Raw genomic sequence first — 18,938 nt, 5'->3', positions numbered from 1 at the left:
GTATTCCAGAATAATCACTACTCAGGCAACATGGAATGCTGATTTTCATACTGTTGTCTTTATTGCACGTGCTTCATTTTCACACCCTACCCTGGAATTATTTCCTTTGTACAGTAACAAACATCCTTTGTTCTAAGCACATATCTAACAAGGAAGCAAAGATCAATGTTTGGGAGAGAGGAATTAAACTTCAGTTAATGTTAACAACTAACTCATTTCATCGTATGACTTGATAAGCTGCTGTGGCTGACAGTGCTGGTCATTACTTGGGAATAATGTAAAAGCAACTAATGAAAAGTAGTAAAGGGCTTAGATTCTTTGGGATATAAGATCAATCTAATTAGGATACAAATGGGTTAGACCTACAGAGTACACAAAATTTCTCTTCAGGGAGCCTACCGCAGAGGGAAAAAAATATTGCAGACACATGATCAATATACAAAAAATCAGTTGTACCAATTAATCATCTGAAAATGAAATTAAGAGAACAATTCCACTTACAGTAGCATCAAAAATAATACATACATAGGTATAAACTTAAAAAAGTGCAAGACTTGTCTACTACAAAGACAACTATGAAACACTGTTGAAAGAAGTCAAAGATGTAGATAAAGTCATCCCATGTTCACTGGTTGGAAGATTTAATATTGTTAAAATGGAAATACTTCCCAAAGCAATCTACAGATTCAATGCAATCTCTACAGAAATTTCCAATTTTTTTCCACAGGAATGAACAAGCTGGTGTTAAAAGTCATATGGAAATGCAAAGGACCCAGAATAGTCCAATCTTGAAAAGAACAAAACTGGAGGACTCACAATCCTTGATTTCAAAACTTACTGCAAAGTTACAGGAATCAAGACAGTGAGGTACTAGCATTAAAGCTAGACTTACAGCAGATTGATGGAATAGAACTGGAAGTCCAGAAATAAACCCATACATATATGGTAAACTGATTTTTGACAAGGGTTCCAAGACCATTCAACAAATGGTGCCAAGATAACTGGATATCACCATACAAAAGAATTTGGACCCCTCCTTCACACTATATTCAAAAATTAACTCAAACCAACCAAAGACCTCAATGTGAAAGCTAAAAATATAAAATTTGTAGAAGAAAACATAGATGTAAATCTTTGTTACTGTATCAGTCAGGACCAAAAGACAGATCAATTGATCAATAGATATAGGTAGACACAACATAGAGATAGACAAATTTATTACAAGGAACTGGTTCAAGTGACTGTGGGGGCTGGCCAGTCTGAAAGGTGTAGGGCAAGCTGGCAGGCTGGAAATTCGGGTAGGACTTGATGCAGAATTTATTCAGAAACCTCAACTGTTTCTCTTAAGGCCTTCAACTGACTGGAAGAGGTCTACTCTCATTGTTGAGAGTGGCCCCCTTTACTTAAAGTCAGCTGATTGTAGATGTTGCCTGTATCTGTGTCTCCATCTATAAAGTAGCTTAAGAGGAACAACCAGATTAGTGACTGATTAAATAACTGGTTACTATAGCCTAGCCAAGTTGACACATAAAACTAACCATCATAATGACCTTGGACTAGGCAATGATTTCTTAGATGCATCAAAGTATAAGCAACCAAAGAAAAAAATAGAAAAACTGGACTGCATAAAAATTAAAAAATTTTGTGCACCAAAGAATAGTGTCAAGAGAGCGAAAAGATAATACAAAGAATGGGTTGCAAACCATGTATCTGATAAGGATCTAGTATCCAAAATATATAAAAATTCAACAATAAAACAAAGAACCCAATTTTAACAAGGGGCAAAGAACTTGAATAGATATTTCTTTAAAGATAATATACACATCTTGTAAAAAAAAAAATGCTCAGCATCAGTGATTAGTAAAAACCACACTGAATTACCCTTTATATCCATTAGGATTTCTAGAATCAAAAACAAATAAGCGTTGAGAAGGATGTGGAGAAATGAGAACCCCCATACACTGCTGGTAGGGATGTAAAATGACACAGCCACTGTAGAAGATATCCAGGCAGTTCCTCAAAATGATTAAACAGAGCTGCCATATGACTCAAAAATTTTACTCCTAGGTATCTACCCAAGAGAAATGAAAACATTTGTCCATGCAAAAACTTGTACACAAATGTTTGTAATAGTGTTATAGCCAAAAAAATGACAGCTCAAATGCCCATCATTCTGGAAATGCTCTGGAATTAGATAGTGGTGATAGTTGTACAATCTTGAGGATGTATTTAAAAACACTGAATTGTACACTGCTATATGGTGAATTATATGGTATGTAATGTATATCTCAATTTAAAAAGATATGGAAATGAAAAGCTCAGGACATGTAGATATGACATCACTCCCAGCTATCCTGGCCTCAGGGCTAGTACTGTCAGGGCTGGAATGGAGTGGGCCTAGTGGAGTAGCAGAACAACACTGCAGCATTGTCCAACATAGCTTCACCTCCAGGGAGCACCTTCATTGGGTGCATGAACCAATCATGCTTAGGAATGGACCTGACCAGGTTGTCAGTCAGCACATTCTAATAGAGAGCACTATTGGGCAGTGTTCCATACCATGTTAGCTCAAAGGTAAACTGGCTTCATCAATATGTCCAACCTCTACATAGTTACTTTGAGATGCAGGTCAAATGTCTGTATTTCAGGTAAGCCAGTGAAGTGTATGCCAATACCTGTGCTGGATCAATGAACTACACCAACAATACCAGTTCAATTTGTAACTTATCTTACAACAGAAAAAGAAGGCAAACCATCATAAATATCTATTAATGGTCACATGACCATGAAAAGGGCAGGTGGAAAGGGCAGAAGTGGAGCTGGGTTTTAGAGGCAACAGGAACCAGAATTGAATACCACACCATCCTTTCTGTCCATCTCTTATGTCTGTCTCTGAGGGCCAATCTGTCCTGACTGGCTGCACCCTCACCGTGAGAATAGCCCTCCACACCACCTCCTCTCCCTCAGCCCACACACATCTCCCCCAGAGGGAAAATGAGCAGTGTCCACTTCTCAGATGAAAGGAAAGAGGTGGACAATGGTTGTCTACCACGTTGTCTTTCAAAATTTGTTTCAAATTATACACAGTTCATTAAAATTTCAATCCAGACTAGAACATAAATATTGAGAAAGTGAGCTGATGACAAAATTCTGGAAGTCATCATGGGGTTTTTATTTGCACTTTTACTCTTTGCTTAGAGACAACAATTCAGAAAACTAGTATATTTGGTAACAACAACAGGAGTAATTTTCAGTGATGAAAATATTTTCTAACATGAAGGTGGCTCATGATGTCACTGCTCCCCATTTTTGATTTTAGCAAGATAGCCCTTCAACATCACTAACTCTTGACAAGTACCTGACTTTTCCCTTGTCCAGGGAACACATCTAAACTCAGTGGTAATCATATTTAGCGCCAACATTATTACATGAGTAATGTTTCTCAAAAGAAATGGTCTCAAAATTATAGTCATATTCACCCACAAGTGCTAACAGGGAGGCTGTAGATAAAAGAGCAATACAACCTTAGAAAGAGAAATGTCTGTAGAGCTTGGAATGTTTTAAGAGCCATCCTACCTAACTCTACAACATTAAGTTCAGAACTAGAAAGGAATTAAAATAAAGATCATCCAATACACATTGCAGGTAACCTTAAAATCACACTTTATGTAGTAAACTATTAAATCAACAAGTATCTATTACATAATTATCTGTAACTATTATGTATCAATTTGCCTGGTCAATTAAAAACGTTTGAGAAATAGAGTTAAGAAAAAAAAAAACCCTTGGGGCGCCTGGGTGGCTCAGTTGGTTAAGCAACTGCCTTCAGCTCAGGTCATGATCCTGGAGTCCTGGGATCGAGTCCCACATCAGGCTCCCCGCTCAGCGGGGAGTCTGCTTCTCCCTCTGACCCTCCCCCCTCTCATGTGCTCTCTCGCATTCTCTCTCTCAAATAAATAAAATCTTAAAAAAAAAAAAAACCTCAACAGTTCTAGTAGTAACTGAGGAGGCCCCTCTTTTCACTTATCTCCCTCTTCCACTGCAAGCTGACATTTCTGTGACCTCAAGTAGCAAAGTTTGCTTCTTACTCCCCTGACCCTTTCACTCAATGGTTATGCCAACACCAGACAGGTGAGGCTGGCCATGCTGGTGGGCAGCACACACTGTATGCTAGTGAGGACTGCACTTACATCATAGCAAGCCACTTTGCTGCTCCCTCCAGGAAAATAATGCCTCCACCTACAAGTTCTTCCTTTATATACAGTTTGGGAGAAGAAGAAAGTAGTATAACATTTTAATTGAGATAAGATTTGAACTTAGCCATAACAGAATACTTGAAAGAAATCTCCTTGTTTTGCAAAAGTAAATGGCCATGTATCTGGAACAGGGATGAGGAGCTTCCCAGGGTTGGTAAAAGAACTAGTATTAACAGGAGATGAAGGTTTGGATTCTGTGAGGCAGTGTCCAGAAATGCCTATCCAACCAGGGGGAGGGAGTAGCTTTGCAAATAAATTCAAGACCAGAGCAATGTGGACATACACCAATGGTGGGTCCACAGAGACCAGAGGTGCACTGAGGGGATGGGGGGCTGGAGGCATAGAAACATCACTGTCTGCACAGGAAATGCCAAGGGCAGCAGTCACAGTAAAACTAATTTATATACAGCCTAGATAGGAACATTTGAAAGAGAATTAAACTTCATGATGTAGCAATGTCAAATTTAGATACCTGGGGTAGAATCACCCCTCCACCCCTCCACACATACGCACAAACACACGATTTGACAGTCAGCAGATCTCAAGTATGGGGCTGGTGAAGAACACCAGAGGAATTAACAGCAGAGGGCCAGAAAAGTAAGCAAGGGGAATTTGGAAAGACAATCAGCACACATGGGGACTTCTCGGTGCAACTGCCCTTGTTCCTTCTCTGTATAGATAAGAGAATGAGCTTACGCACCCAAATCGTGGTCTACTCAACAGTGTCTGCTATATGCTAGATACTCTTCCATTACTTTCCTCCAAAATACTGTTTATTAGACCCTTTGATAGGGACATCACTGGGAATTTAAGAAATACTGAACCTGAGGGCCTATCCCAGATGTACTGAATTTAAATCTTCAACAACTCCCCACTCAAATGCCATTAAAATCTGAGCAGCACTGGTCTATACCACTAAATTAAATCCTTTCCAGATTGCACACTATACACAAAATTATGATTCTGTGTGCCCCCACAGGACCAGCAAGGCTCAACACATGATAGAGCATTCTATGCTGCTTAGAGCACACACTCTAAATGACTGAAAAATCAACAAACTTGGCACTGAAGGCATTTCAGAACTTGTCTACTCCAGCTTCCTTTTCATGGGTCAGGAAACTACCCCAGAGAATATGTGGGCTATTTAAAGTCTAAGTTATTCTTAAATGACAATATAACCCTTTAATAATTCACAGGTTACCAAACACCCGGATGAGCAAATCGGTATGTATTTATACTTTTTAAAAGACATGCTATCAATCATACTGTGTGTAGCTGTTCAAGAACCTTTGGAATTCAGTCCCAAGAAGATAGATGTTCCTTATGAATATCCCACAAAGGTCAACACTTCACCTCTCTTGGCATTTGTCAATAAATAAGTTGCCTACTTGCCCATCTCTAAGCCCCAGTAGACTGTACCCATAAGATGCTGTGTGACACTACCTTGTGACACTCACCACTGTACATACATGCCTGGTGGACTGCACAAACCTAATACAGTTCTGTTGAATTACTAGACTAATATAACCAAATAAAATCAACTAACCAAAATCAGACAACTGTTAGTGGTAAAGACAGTATTAAAAGCCAGTCTTTTAACACCTGGCAGGGGAATTAGGGGCAAGTATTAACTTAATCCACATTTTTGACTAGATAAAAAACAATTTATAAGCATTTACTGAGGTCTTAACCTATCCAGGAATTACATTATATACAACTCCAGGAAGGCAAGGATGAGCAAAAAGAAAGCCCTTTTTTTTAAAAAAAAGATCTTATTTATTTGACAGAGAGAGACACAGTGAGAGAGGGAACACAAGCAGGCAGAGGGGGAGAGGGAGAAGCCGGCTTCCCGCCTAGCAGGGAGCCCGATGCGGGGCTCGATCCCAGGACCCTGGGATCATGACCTGAGCTGAAGGCAGATGCTTAATGACTGAGGCACCCAGGCACCCTACTCTTGAGATTTCCTTGGAGGCACCACATATTGACATTTACTACAAGTAGACTTTTTTGCAGGGGGAAGGGAGCTCTACAACTCAGATGACTTCAATATGATTACATTCAAGAGTGAAGATGATTGGGACGCCTGGATGGTTCAGTCAGTTAAGCATCTGCCTTTGGCTCAGGTCATAATCCTGGCGTCCTGAGATTGAGTCCCGCATTGTGCTCCTTGTCCAGAGAGGAGTCTGCCACTCCCCCTGCTTGTGCTCTCTCTCCTGACAAATATATAAATAAAATCTTTTAAAAAAAATACAGCTCTCTTCTCTTTAAAAAAAAGTGAAGATGATTACTGGAAGATGTAAATTTGAAATGTAATCTTTTCCTTTAATCATGTTTCTTAGCACATACATTCACTTTATGTGGGCTGCATATACAAAATTTTCTACTGGAATGTAGCTGAAATAGTGGGGCCTTCAGCCCAAGTTACGCAAGCTTTCTTTTGCACTATAAGTAAGTTACTTCTTTCCAATGGAATTCATTGTAAAAACCTGCTGATACCAAAACAACCGTGCCCATCCAGATGTGGATCCACCAGGCCCACCACACCCAGGAGCAGGACAGGGGGAAGGGATCCTCTGGCCAATGTCAGGGGTGCCAGGCATGCCAGAACTAACATCCAGAAGCCCATCTGTTTACCTTCAACCATGACCAGAAATTAAATTCATCCAGAATGCACAAGTAGCTAAATAAAGCCTACATAACCTCATATAACTTTCTGAAAAATCAGCCCACTCTCTCCACAGTAGACACTTAATGCAAATGCATACTTTAAGATTTAATGCTTAGATTAATATTTTTAAATGCTACCACTTATTGATCACTCTGTATCAGACTGTAAATAAAACTTCCATATTATTTCATAAAACCACAACTCTGGGTAAACATGGACTTTACAGAACAAAGTGAAGATTACAAAAGCTAACTGGCCTGAAGTCATAGGGCACATGGCAAAACAGTATTCACCCCCAGGATTTGCACTAACTTCCTCTCTACTGCTCTTCTTCATTTACCAATTATTACTATCCTGTTCACCTTAGAACCTTATTGCTAATGGGCACTTAGGCTCTATCAGTATTTATTTGTCCTGCCAACATCATTCACTCAATAACCAAGAGTTGACCATAATTTATATTTACGTATAAACTCCATATTATCATCTATATTCATGTACTAGTAAGTGGCATTTCATAAGGATTTAACACAGGGAGTTCTTGAAAACAAGTATCCCAATGTGTTTCATAAATAGAACTCAGGAAAGTTTTCATGACATAAAAAGTTACCTCATATCTGGTAGTCATGATTCCAACAACTTTTAATCCAACTAAATAATTCTAACATTTCTTTGTAGCCAAATACATTTGTTTTCAAAAGGTGATATTTTTAATAATCTTAAGTATTTCAAATAAGAAAACATCCAATTTTTTTAGTTTCAAAAAATATACTTTGGAGGTATGTTATTTAAAATTCAAATAATACAATTATTAAAATACATTTATAAATAACTTTACTGTGATGATCATGACCACCATATTTGGCTGCTTGGACATCAACTCTCAAAAGTTAAAGCCAAAACATCAACACAAGGCCAAGGAGGACAACAGAGATAGGTTGAGAAAAAGATCTAAAATCAGAGTGGTAAAGAAGTTAGGAAGGAAACAGGATTACAAACACTAACAGAGGTGATGAACAAAGGGCACATGGTAGGAAGGAGTCAGAGCATACCAAACTGATTCAAGCTGGTGAAACAATCTCCCAAGAGTATTCTTCAAACTCATGGTTAATGTTGATGCCAAAGGAAGAGGATGGAGGAGATCACATCCAGGATGATGGGGAGAAGAAAACTGAAAGTGCCTGAAGGAATTCCAAGGAAAAATCCACTCAACAAGACAGGAGAACTGGTCACAAGAAGAACAGAGGTGACCATGAGCTGATGGAAACAGAGATTCACCAGAGAATGGTGACACAGTACTCAAAACAGAGAGGGAGGGGTCTCTTTTAACTGCAGTTTATATTCTAAAACAATAAATGTGTTTAGCATCCCTTACCACTGAGCTTGGGGATCATACCATTTAGCTTGAAGACATCATTAAAACGTGTTACCCTAGAAACTAGTAATATACTCTATGTTAACTAACTTGAATTTAAAATTTTAAAAAAGGAAAAATTGTTACCCTAAATTAAAATGTTATCAATGTATCAAGTTACCTATCATCACCAATTATAATTGTTATTCCTATACAGGACCACAATGACAGTAAAGTATCACTGTAATTCTTCATAATCAAGGTTTTAAGACAATTGTGGTCTCAAAGTGGAATCAAAGACTCAGGAATTTTAGTTCTTTGCAAGAACTGTCTGGCTAATAGAAAAGAACAGTAGTGGACTTAATAAAGAATTGTATTTACACCAAATGAAGGTCAGATAACATAGCAAAGATGTTTCTGTAGCAGTCTGGCAAGAGAAAAAAGAAAATTTGAAATATGGCAGCATATCATAGTATGGACATGGCAAAAAAAAAGGGGAGGGGGAGCCAAAAAGAAACACCACCTATATTTACATTTCAAGCAGATTAAATAAAACATCCTCAATTCTAAAGTATTTTATATTTTAATTACTCTAGTTGAATGAAATAGACTTTGTAATTTTATAAAGCCCAAGAGCATAAGTTTATACATTTGCATTAGTACAGTTTTATGCATTAAACAATGTTTTAACAATAATTCAAAACAATACTGAGTCCACAAGTACTATTTTTCTCCTTAAAGAAGTCCATACATTACTCAGGATTAAGAAATCTAGGCATTTAGATATTTTACTTTCCTTGTGTACTCAATTATTTTCATTTGAGTATTGCAAATTATTGAAGAAAAACCTATCACCCACTTTGAATTTGTCTATCACCCACTTTAAATTATCTGGAGTTTTTAAAATTATAGCAATAGAAAGATAATTATGATAATAAGCTGGACATCTGACAATCATTACTTGGCCAACATGGCTTGAAAAGGAGTAAAACAGTAATACATTTCTTTGTCAGTTATCAACTGTGAAGAAAATCTATTTTTCCTCTATTAAAGACTGCTAAACTACAATTCATCCCACCCTTGTATAATAAAGCATTTACATTTACCTTGCTTGTTGACTGTAAAAGGAGTCGTCTTTGGACCCCCCAAAAATGACATTATCATAACAAATTTTACTACATTTTAATATGAGAATATCCTGTTAAAATCTCACATTATATTGTAAATTTTCCAGGTTACTTTTTTTTTAAAGATTTTATTTATTTGAAAGAGAGACACAGCCAAAGAGGGAACACAAGCAGGGCGAGTGGGAAAAGGAGAAGCAGGCCTCCCACGGAGCAGGGAGCCAACCTGATGTGGGGCTCGATCCCAGGACCCAGGGACCACAACCCGAGCCGAAGGCAGACACCCAACGACTGAGCCACCTAGGCGCCCCTCCAGGTTACTTTTTTATCGCTTTTAAAAAAGCAATTCTACTACATGAAGAATAAACACTCAATTGTTAACAGTGTTTCTTTATAATCTTTGAAAAAATATTTTAATTTTTTTAAAAGATATTATTTATTTATTTGACAGAGAGACAAAAAGCATAAATAGGCAGAGTAGCAGGCAGAGGGAAAGGGAGAAGCAGGCTCTCTGCTGAGCAGGGAGCCGGACATGGGGCTCGATCCCAGGACCCTGGGATCATGACCTGAGCCAAAGGCGTAAGTTTAACCGACTGAGCCAACCCAGGCGCCCCGAACAAAATATTTTTTATCCAACTACTGCACTGAACAAACTAAAGTTTTTACTCTCAACTCAGTAATTTGCTTCTTTGCTGGCCACAGGTTTCTCATTACTACTGGATTCTTAGTGCCAACTATAAGTCTTCCTTTGGGGGTAAAATATTAACTTCACTTCTGTGTAATTTCTTGGCTGCAAAAACTTCCAGAGAAACAGCTGTGCATTACTGAACAAGGACAAGACAAAACAATTCACACAAGTCTACACTTGGCAGCCAACGGATCCCTGCACGAACCTTACGTGGCATTTGGTCAGTTACTCATTTTAGAAAGAATGATTCCTGGAACCTTTCTAAGTTAAGAAAGTGAGATCTAACTGGCTTTGATCGTTGATTTCCTAATGAACTTGCCAAAAAACTCGTGGCTCAGTCTTACAGACTACATGGGAAATGAGATGAAGCCTACCCTTAGGAACTTTTTTTGGTGAGAATATCCAACTAAGGATGTAAACACCACGGCAACCTCTTCATATCCACTTATTTTTTTAAATCATGTACTCACTCCATGAGTTCCCCAAACTCGCTTATTCCACAAACTGATGGTTTTGACGTCATTTTCTGTATCACCAAATACCTTCAAACTTTTCTCTTCAGAAAATGCATATGGTGTATCTTTTATTTTCAACGTTCCACTATACTTTTAAAATAACATTTTCAGTGTGAACTATGGTAAGATTTCCATCCACTCAATATAACTTCTATAAGGCATATTAACTTTAGCATAAAAGGTATTTTATTTCCATACATTTCCTGCTTTTTAGTAAACACAGTTCTGGGTGGGAATTAACTGCCAATGCTCATATAAATTCTATAATACACTGTATCCATTCCATTCCTTTTTATACTGTTTCTATTTTATATACAAAATACATATGCTTTCCAAAATTGTGAGAATTGGAATCTTTTTGTGAAAATAACCAAAAATCAATCAAGATGATACTGGAAAATTACATTGATACTTATCAGAAAAGTAAAATCAGTGCCTTTTATTTAGATCCTTCCCAGCAATAAACAATACTATGATTCTACACATAGGTCTAAAAAATATACTTCTAAAATGAAATCAGGGGGGAAAAATTCCTTAAATACCTACCAAATCCCACTATTCATTACAGTAGACTTTATCATTAGTACTTACATTCTTTAAACTGTACATAAGAACACAATCATGTGCTCATTAAAAGGGTTAACATAGTTTTGACCAAAGTCTGTAATTCCATGATGCACCTACCCAAACCACCCAAAGCCATACACACCAAACCTATTAAGGATAATGTACTAATATTTTCCAGCTGTCTCCTCTAAATTTTTAAAACAATATTAATTTCACATGTATTTATCAGTAAAAATATATACAGTGGGAAATATTTAAAATCAATGAATTGGCATTAAGTAATCCAGACCAATAAACCATAGTGAGTAAAACTAATGTACTCTCCAAGCACTTACTCAAATTGAAGTGTGATAAATTCTTTTCAAAGGATAATTTGAAATTATAAATTTCCTCTGTATTACACCCAGAAGACTCAAATACCACGATCCTTACAAATGTTTATGGTCCAAAATTCTGAAAAGTAAACACTTAACCCATAACAAATGCCATCACTTTAAAAATATTAGAAAAAATGTTAAAACCAGCAATTCTGAAAACTAGTAACTAAAACCATTAAAACATAACACTGACCTAATAGGAGAAGAATTTCATTTTTGTAATTTTTATTAAATGTGTTGATCATCCCCTAGGATCACAACTGCTAGCCTTTTAAACAAATTTTGAAGGCAATTTTACAGTTCATTTAATACCATACACTCCTATAACCTTAGCCACTTTAGAAAACAAAGGAAAAACTGCTTCAAAAATGCAGTCTTAGAAATGTTACTATAATTAAGAGTGGTTCTATATTAGCTCCTTTTATAATCAACCAGTGTGTTTCAGATTGCCACGTATATCTTGATTGTGACATGCAAAATGGATTCTGCTTTGGAAACTGTCTAATTGGCATGCAAAATTCTGCAGAGATCCATAGTCCTAAAAACAAAACAGGAAATAAATATCCTCAGGCCAACTCAGACAACATATACTTGGGGGAAGAAACCCTTCAAAATAGTGGATTTGGAAAGGAAAGAGGACAAGAGATCAAGGTACCCAGATTTTCAGCGCACCAATATAATTTAACATTCAGATGGTTATTAGCTACACTGTACGACAAGACACGCTTCCAAAGTGGAAAAGTAGCTGCTAGTCTGATTTAGACCAGTAATGGTCTTAAAATGAAGTCATTGTAATTCAAGTTAATCTTCAACCATTTAAAATTTTTAAGAATGTATTCCAAGATAATTCATTTCAAACTTACTTTAATAAATTACACATGCACTAATTTGTGGGTATATAATTTCTATGTATCATCTGAAAGCATTTTAAACATCTTTGATAATTAAAAATAGCCATGTAGGAATTAGTAAATTCAGACAAACTGTCACTAACTTTCATGTATTAACCAAAAAAAAGTAGCTCAGAGCTTTAACTGTGAATGACTTGATAATAACATGTCAGGCATCTTTGAGAAATTTGTCCTTGTTATCTAACTGCCTTTCTATTTTCTTCAGGGAATTCATAAGAAAAGAACATTTTTAACAAAGTAGTATAGCCAGTGCTTTGAAATGAAAAACAGTGACTTAAAGCCTTGAGTCATTTTGGTTAAGACAGACCATAAATGAGCTTTCACTTAAGAATTACTATTCGCCAAAGTGGAGGTTAAGTGAAACGATAAAATTAATCCCAATTAGTATTAAAAGCATTGAGGGAAGAAATGTCACAGAAAACTAAAGAAAAAAGAGGTTACAAAGAAAAAATGGAATGTGTATTCGGATAATTTGCAATTTATAATTCTGTAAGAACTGCTAGAATTCATTTTTAAATAATAGTTCTGGTAAACTAAAATTCAAAATATAATACCTGGGATTCCTCTTTCTCCAAAGAAGAAATTAAACTAATTAGGTAGTTTGTTCTCTGAAATACTCTGCAAATTCCAATTCAGAAGAAGTATATAAAATAGGATAATAATAAAAGGTATTTATAGATGAATAGCTACAATAATTCCAATTTTTGCTACCTCAGCAAGGTACTGTATATATACCACATCAATATAATAGAAATGGCACAGTTTCTGAGGACACGTTCCACATTTTATTTACATTTTAAGACTAACTTTAATCTCAAAATCACATATCCATACACCTATTTCCTTTTTGTTGATTTCACTTAAATGCATGGTTTGTCAAACAAAGACTGTAAACAAATATTTACCATGTCTGTTACATGTAACACACAGGAACGGCTTTTAACAGAAATTCATCGACCTCCCCCACAACATTTTTTTATTATAAATACAGGTATCAAAACAATCCTGAACATATTTTTGATACTACTAGTAGTCAGCACCCACACCGCTTCAAAAATTAACACAATTTGTGACAATATTCATTGTACCTGCTACTTTAGACAATTTCAACTGAAGCTCTTTCACTAAAGCAAGATGGATAAAGCATGCCATTTCTGTTTTTCCTTCTTGAGACTTTTTTTTACTTTTCAGAAACACATATGCTTCCACAGCATCTGACTCTTCTCTCCATGCTTTCATCTTGTAAACCTGAATTCTATTTTGAGTACTCCAGGTTTATGCTTAAATGATAGTGCCTTAACAAGAGAAAAAAAATTGTGCTGCATTTTTCCTCCTGTAACCTGAAAACATAATGGTGTACATATATTAAATATATTCTTACAAATGTCCAGGTCATGTTTACCAGCTGGAATTCTTGTACTTAATGTGTGGGTATTCTGCATTGTGATATTTAATCAAGACATTAACATGAGTAGAAGGTTGTTGATTTAAGACAAGTTTGAGATCCACTAAAATTAATTGTTGTATGTTTGTCCTTCTGGTGGCTGTGGAAGCTTCATATTTTCTTTGGACATCATTAGACGTCTTAGCTCTTGAAGTACAACTTTAATGCTATATGAATTTTGCCATTTTGCTAACACTGGTATGCTCCGTGCATCCACCTGAAATGGGGGGGAAAGAGCAAAATTAACTACAAAGTTTAAAGTACTATGGCACCAATTTATTAAACATATTTTAATGAGAAGAAGTGCTTTTAAAATTCATAGCCTGGCTCTATTTTCACAAAAGAGAACCTTATGAAACTACAGGTTCATATCATACTTAGGAAAAATAGTTACTTCTGTAAGAGGTATTTCCTAAAAATATATGTATGTCTTTTGTGTGTATGTGCTTTTCTATATCTTACAATAAACATGTAGTGAACTTTGGACATCAGAAATAAACAAACGTTACATTAAATAACTACATTGTAAACATATTTAACAATTGCTTCTTGATGAGGTAAGGTCCGAAGGTTCCTCTCCATTTCCAATGCCACTACCCAGAATCTGGGAAATTATCTTCACTGGGATTTAGGAAAAAGCTGTGAACCTGATCTCTGGTTTTGGATTTTTCTTTCCAGTGTTTTCTCTGCACTATACTAAAATAACCTTCCACTGAAGAAGATGGACAGAATGGGACTGCAGCTCCTTCAAAGCCTTATTCCCAGATAACTGACATCACTTGACCTGTCTGGCAGTTCCCTGGAAAACCCCACTCGCAGGGTTTTTCTTTATCTGACCTCAAAATTCACCGATTGAGTACTGCCTGTCACTCCTCCCAACCACATCCACACCTACCCCAGGAATTTGTCAAAAATAATCAGCATCAATTGTTTTAATATCTCTGCTGCCTGGGGAGACAATACAAACAGGAAGGTGATCAAAATATTTCAGAGGAAAAACTGGGAAATAAGATGCCCAGAGGGGCTTTGAAAAGTTCCAACATATCTCTGGGAATCTAGAAGACTACACATTGACAGGGCTGTGCACAGGCTCACAAAAGACTTGATAAACTCCCACCTGTGGCTGACCTTGAGTAACACATAAAAAAGATTACAACCAAGTGGGATTTATCCCAGAAATGCAAGTTTGGCTCAGGATTTTAAAAATTAGTCAATTAATAAACCATATTAATAGAGAACAAAAACCGTAATTATTTCAACAAACACAAAAAGATATTTGATAAAAATCCAACAAATTTCATGAAAAAAACACTTAACAAACCAGGAATAGAAGGGTACTTCCTCAGCCTGAAAAAGGGCATCTATAAAAACCTACAGCTAACATCATACTTAATATCACTGCTACTCAACATGGTACTGGAGGTTCCAGCCAGGCAATCAAGCAAGAAAATGAAATAAGAGGCATCAGACTAAAAAGAATGAATAGATCAATCTCCATTTGCAGATGACATGATCTAGTATATAGAAAATCCTAAGGTATCCATTAAAGAAACTAGCAGAGCTAATAAATAAATACTGTAAAGCTGCAGGATACAGAATCAATTTATAAAAACCATGTTTATATACCTGCAATAAACAATCTGAAAATAAAATTAAGAAAACAATGCCATTTACAACTGGATAAGAATAAAATGCACAGGTATAAGTGTAGGACTGATATAAGGAAAACTATAAAATATTGTTCAAAACTTAGACCTAAATAAATGAAAAGACATCCTCTATACATGGATTGGAAGACCTAATATTGCTAGGATGACAATACTCCCTTAATGGGCACAGGGTTTCCTCTGAGAAGGACAAAAATGTTCTAAAATTAGATTGTGGTAATGGGTCCACTATCCTGTGAATACTAAAAAAACACTGAATTATATGTACTTTGAATGAATTCTATGGTATGCAAATTATATCACAATAAACTGCTTAAAATAGAAGAGAAAGATAATTTTTAAATAATTCTCTTACTGAAACAGTAAGAAGAGTATTATAATGTTAAGATATACTTAAAGTGCTTACTCTAATGCTTTAACTTATGGAGTAGCAAGCCCCTTAGCCTATTTTAAGTAGACTCCATTAGTGAACAACAGTTTACAAGTGGAGAAAATACGAAGTTCTTTCCAAAGCAGAAACAAACACTTCCAGCTGTAAGGTTACATGATAGTTAAATAAACATAAGTGATTGCAAATCCTGTGAAATACCAAGAGAGTACACAAAAAACTGGAGGAAAAAAAGATGGAGAGAGGAGAGAAAAAAAGAGCATGGGAAAATAAATATGTCAGAACAAATCTGCATCTTATCATTCTATAATATACAATAAACTCCAAAAGTTGAGACCTCACAGCATAAATAACTATGATTTACGTTTTACAGTGCTAACCACCCACAAGGAATAATTGTCTTGTTGTATTAAATAAATATAAACCAAAATTACTAAAGCAAAACCCATAATTCATCAGGTACTTAAATAACCTCAAAATATATAAAATTATCCTGGCATATCACCAATGGTCAATGTGAGATTATGGTTATTTATTTACTAGTTATGAAAGTAATACTTTAAATTCTTAAATATCAATCAAAAGAAAAACTGATGTCCAGTGTATTCACTCTACCTCTAACCCTCTACACACTTATCTACACTCTAATAATTAAAATCAGTATTTCCTTTTTCTGTTTTCAAATCCCCGTTCCAGATTGACAATATGAAGTGTTGGTGAGAATGTACAATCACAGGGTACTGTTATACACAGCTAGCAGGACAGACGTGGATACAGCCCTGTAGAGAGTAAGCTGGCAATATTCAATCAAGTTGAAGGCAAGCCCCACACCTCAGCAGACATTCCACTTCTACATGTATGCCCTGGAGCAGCGCTACTCAAAATATGTTCCATGGAATGATGCCAGGCCTTGAACTAATTTTTTGCTGGTGCACCACAAGATAAACACAGAAATTGAGAGTGTTTCAAGAGTCCTATGATAATTTGACAGAGAAATTTTCATTTAAAAAATCCAAGCTTGTATTTTATCTTTTTTATTTCATTTTCTTGGTAATTTTTATTGTATTTTACAAAAGTACTGATCTGTAACATACTGGAACCAACAAACCAACCAACCAATACCCAAGTCTTGAGAAGCACTGCCCTAGGATAAAAGAATACATGTATAAGAATGTCCACAGTAGCAATCTTTTCAGTGAAAATTGAAAACACGGGTGCCTGGGTGGCTCAGTCGTTAAGCGTCTGCCTTCAGCTCAGGTCATGATCCCAGGGTCCTGGGATCGAGCCCTGCATCCAGCTCCCTGCTAGGCGGGAAGCCTGCTTCTCCCTCTCCCACTCCCCCTGCTTGTGTTCCCTCTCTCGCAGTGTCTCTCTCTGTCAAATAAATAAATAAAATCTTAAAAAAAAAAACAAAGTTGAAAACAGCCTAAAGGAACAATCTAATTTAAATGACTCAACATGGATGAAGCTCAAAAATCACTGACAAAAGCAATACAATACAGAAGTATACACACACATGCATAGTAAAAGCACAACAATCATGCTCAGAAATGATAAGCACCAAATTCAAGATGAGACTACGTCTCTGAGGAAAGTGGAAGGGGAAACTGGGGAAAGGTACACATAGCTAACAACCATTTAAAATACAGTCTTTCTTTAAAAGAAGAAAAATACTAATAAAGCTATTACAAACAAGACCAACATTCTAAAATTTGACAAGAGAAATGGAAGATGTTGGTTATATCATTTTCTAAAACTTGTCTACATGTTAAAAATATTTCTTGTTTTTAAAACACCAAAAATGAGGGCGCCTGGATGGCTCAGTTGGTTAAGCGTCTGCCTTCAGCTGAAGTCATGATCCTCGGTTCCTGGGATCAAGTCCCGAATCTGGCTCCCTGCTCAGCAGGGAGTCTGCTTCTCCCTCTCCCTCTGCTCCTCCCCCCTACTTGTGTGCTCGTTCTGGCTCTTCTCTCTCAAATGAATAATCTTTAAAAAAAAAAAAAAAAAGACACCAAAAATGAAAAAAAAGAGAAAAGTGGTAATGAACTTAAAGTAACTGCTACAAAGAAAAAGATTATCAGAGTAAAAAAAGAACAGAATTCAGACTGCAGAATCAGGAAGGACTCCTCTGAGAAAGTGACATTTACACTAAGAAATGAAGCATCTGTAAGGATTAGCCAGAGTGGAAGAGATGTCCAGACCGAAGAACAGACAGTGCAACAGTCCTAAGGCAAAATGAAAGGTGTGTGGGGCAGTGTGTACCCTGTGAGTCCCAACGAGACATAGCAAAAAGCATGCACAATGAGGCTGAAGTCGTTAAAGGGTATTAAAACACAGAAGTGACATGACACAATTTGTATTTTAGAAAGATCCTCTGGCTCCTTGCTCTGCAAAGATTGGAGGAGGTAAAAAAGCAAATTCAGAGAGACTGTTGCAAGACAAGAGATGATGGTCAACATTCATTCAGTGGCAATGTAAACAGAAAAGTAAGACCTGACTCAAGTTACAATTTCAACAAAGACTGACAGGATTTATGGTAGATGGGCAAGGGAAGAAAAACAGAGAAAGAGAGAAAATGTCAAAAAGTAGGTAAGACACCCATGAGATCAGATAAACTTGTTAGAGGTGTGCCTGAAATTTAATCCTGAATTTCCTAGTTCCTACAACAATGCAGAACCCACCATTAATTAATTTACAGAGTCTATAATATGAAAACAAACCAGCAGTTGAGAAGAACAGCTCCTCCTGGTAGAGAAATTTAACAAAAATATCTTCCTCATAAAGGCAATGCTGTATGTCACAAAAGAAATTCCCTAAACAATACTTTCTGTAAATTCAAAATGTTTTATAATACTATTTCTATAACATTTCTTAATATTACCTGACATAGAAATAATTATTTCTAGAATAACCATTGAAAGAATAGAAAGAGAATTTAAAAAGTTGAGAACAGCCATTTCAAAAGTAGACAAGAAACAG

General features: G+C 36.3%; 1 protein-coding gene across 2 annotated transcripts in view; it reads right to left on the bottom strand.

Annotated features, from left to right (window-relative positions):
- Positions 1–10,768: 10,768 nt before the first annotated feature.
- UBE2V2 (ubiquitin conjugating enzyme E2 V2) overlaps positions 10,769–18,938 on the bottom strand; it is a 40,849-nt gene continuing 32,679 nt past the window's right edge. For both annotated transcript variants that reach the window (XM_025870585.2, XM_073892759.1), the window contains exon 4: positions 10,769–14,121. In XM_025870585.2, the coding sequence (XP_025726370.1) occupies positions 13,975–14,121 (147 nt within the window). In that variant the 3' untranslated portion in view covers positions 10,769–13,974. The remainder of the gene's footprint in view (positions 14,122–18,938) is intronic.

Source organism: Callorhinus ursinus, unplaced genomic scaffold (genome assembly GCF_003265705.2).
Source record: "Callorhinus ursinus isolate GAN/ISIS: 27379988/994484 unplaced genomic scaffold, GSC_fseal_2.0 scaffold5, whole genome shotgun sequence".
NCBI lineage: Eukaryota > Metazoa > Chordata > Mammalia > Carnivora > Otariidae > Callorhinus > Callorhinus ursinus.
This window is presented reverse-complemented; position numbering and strand designations above follow the sequence as displayed.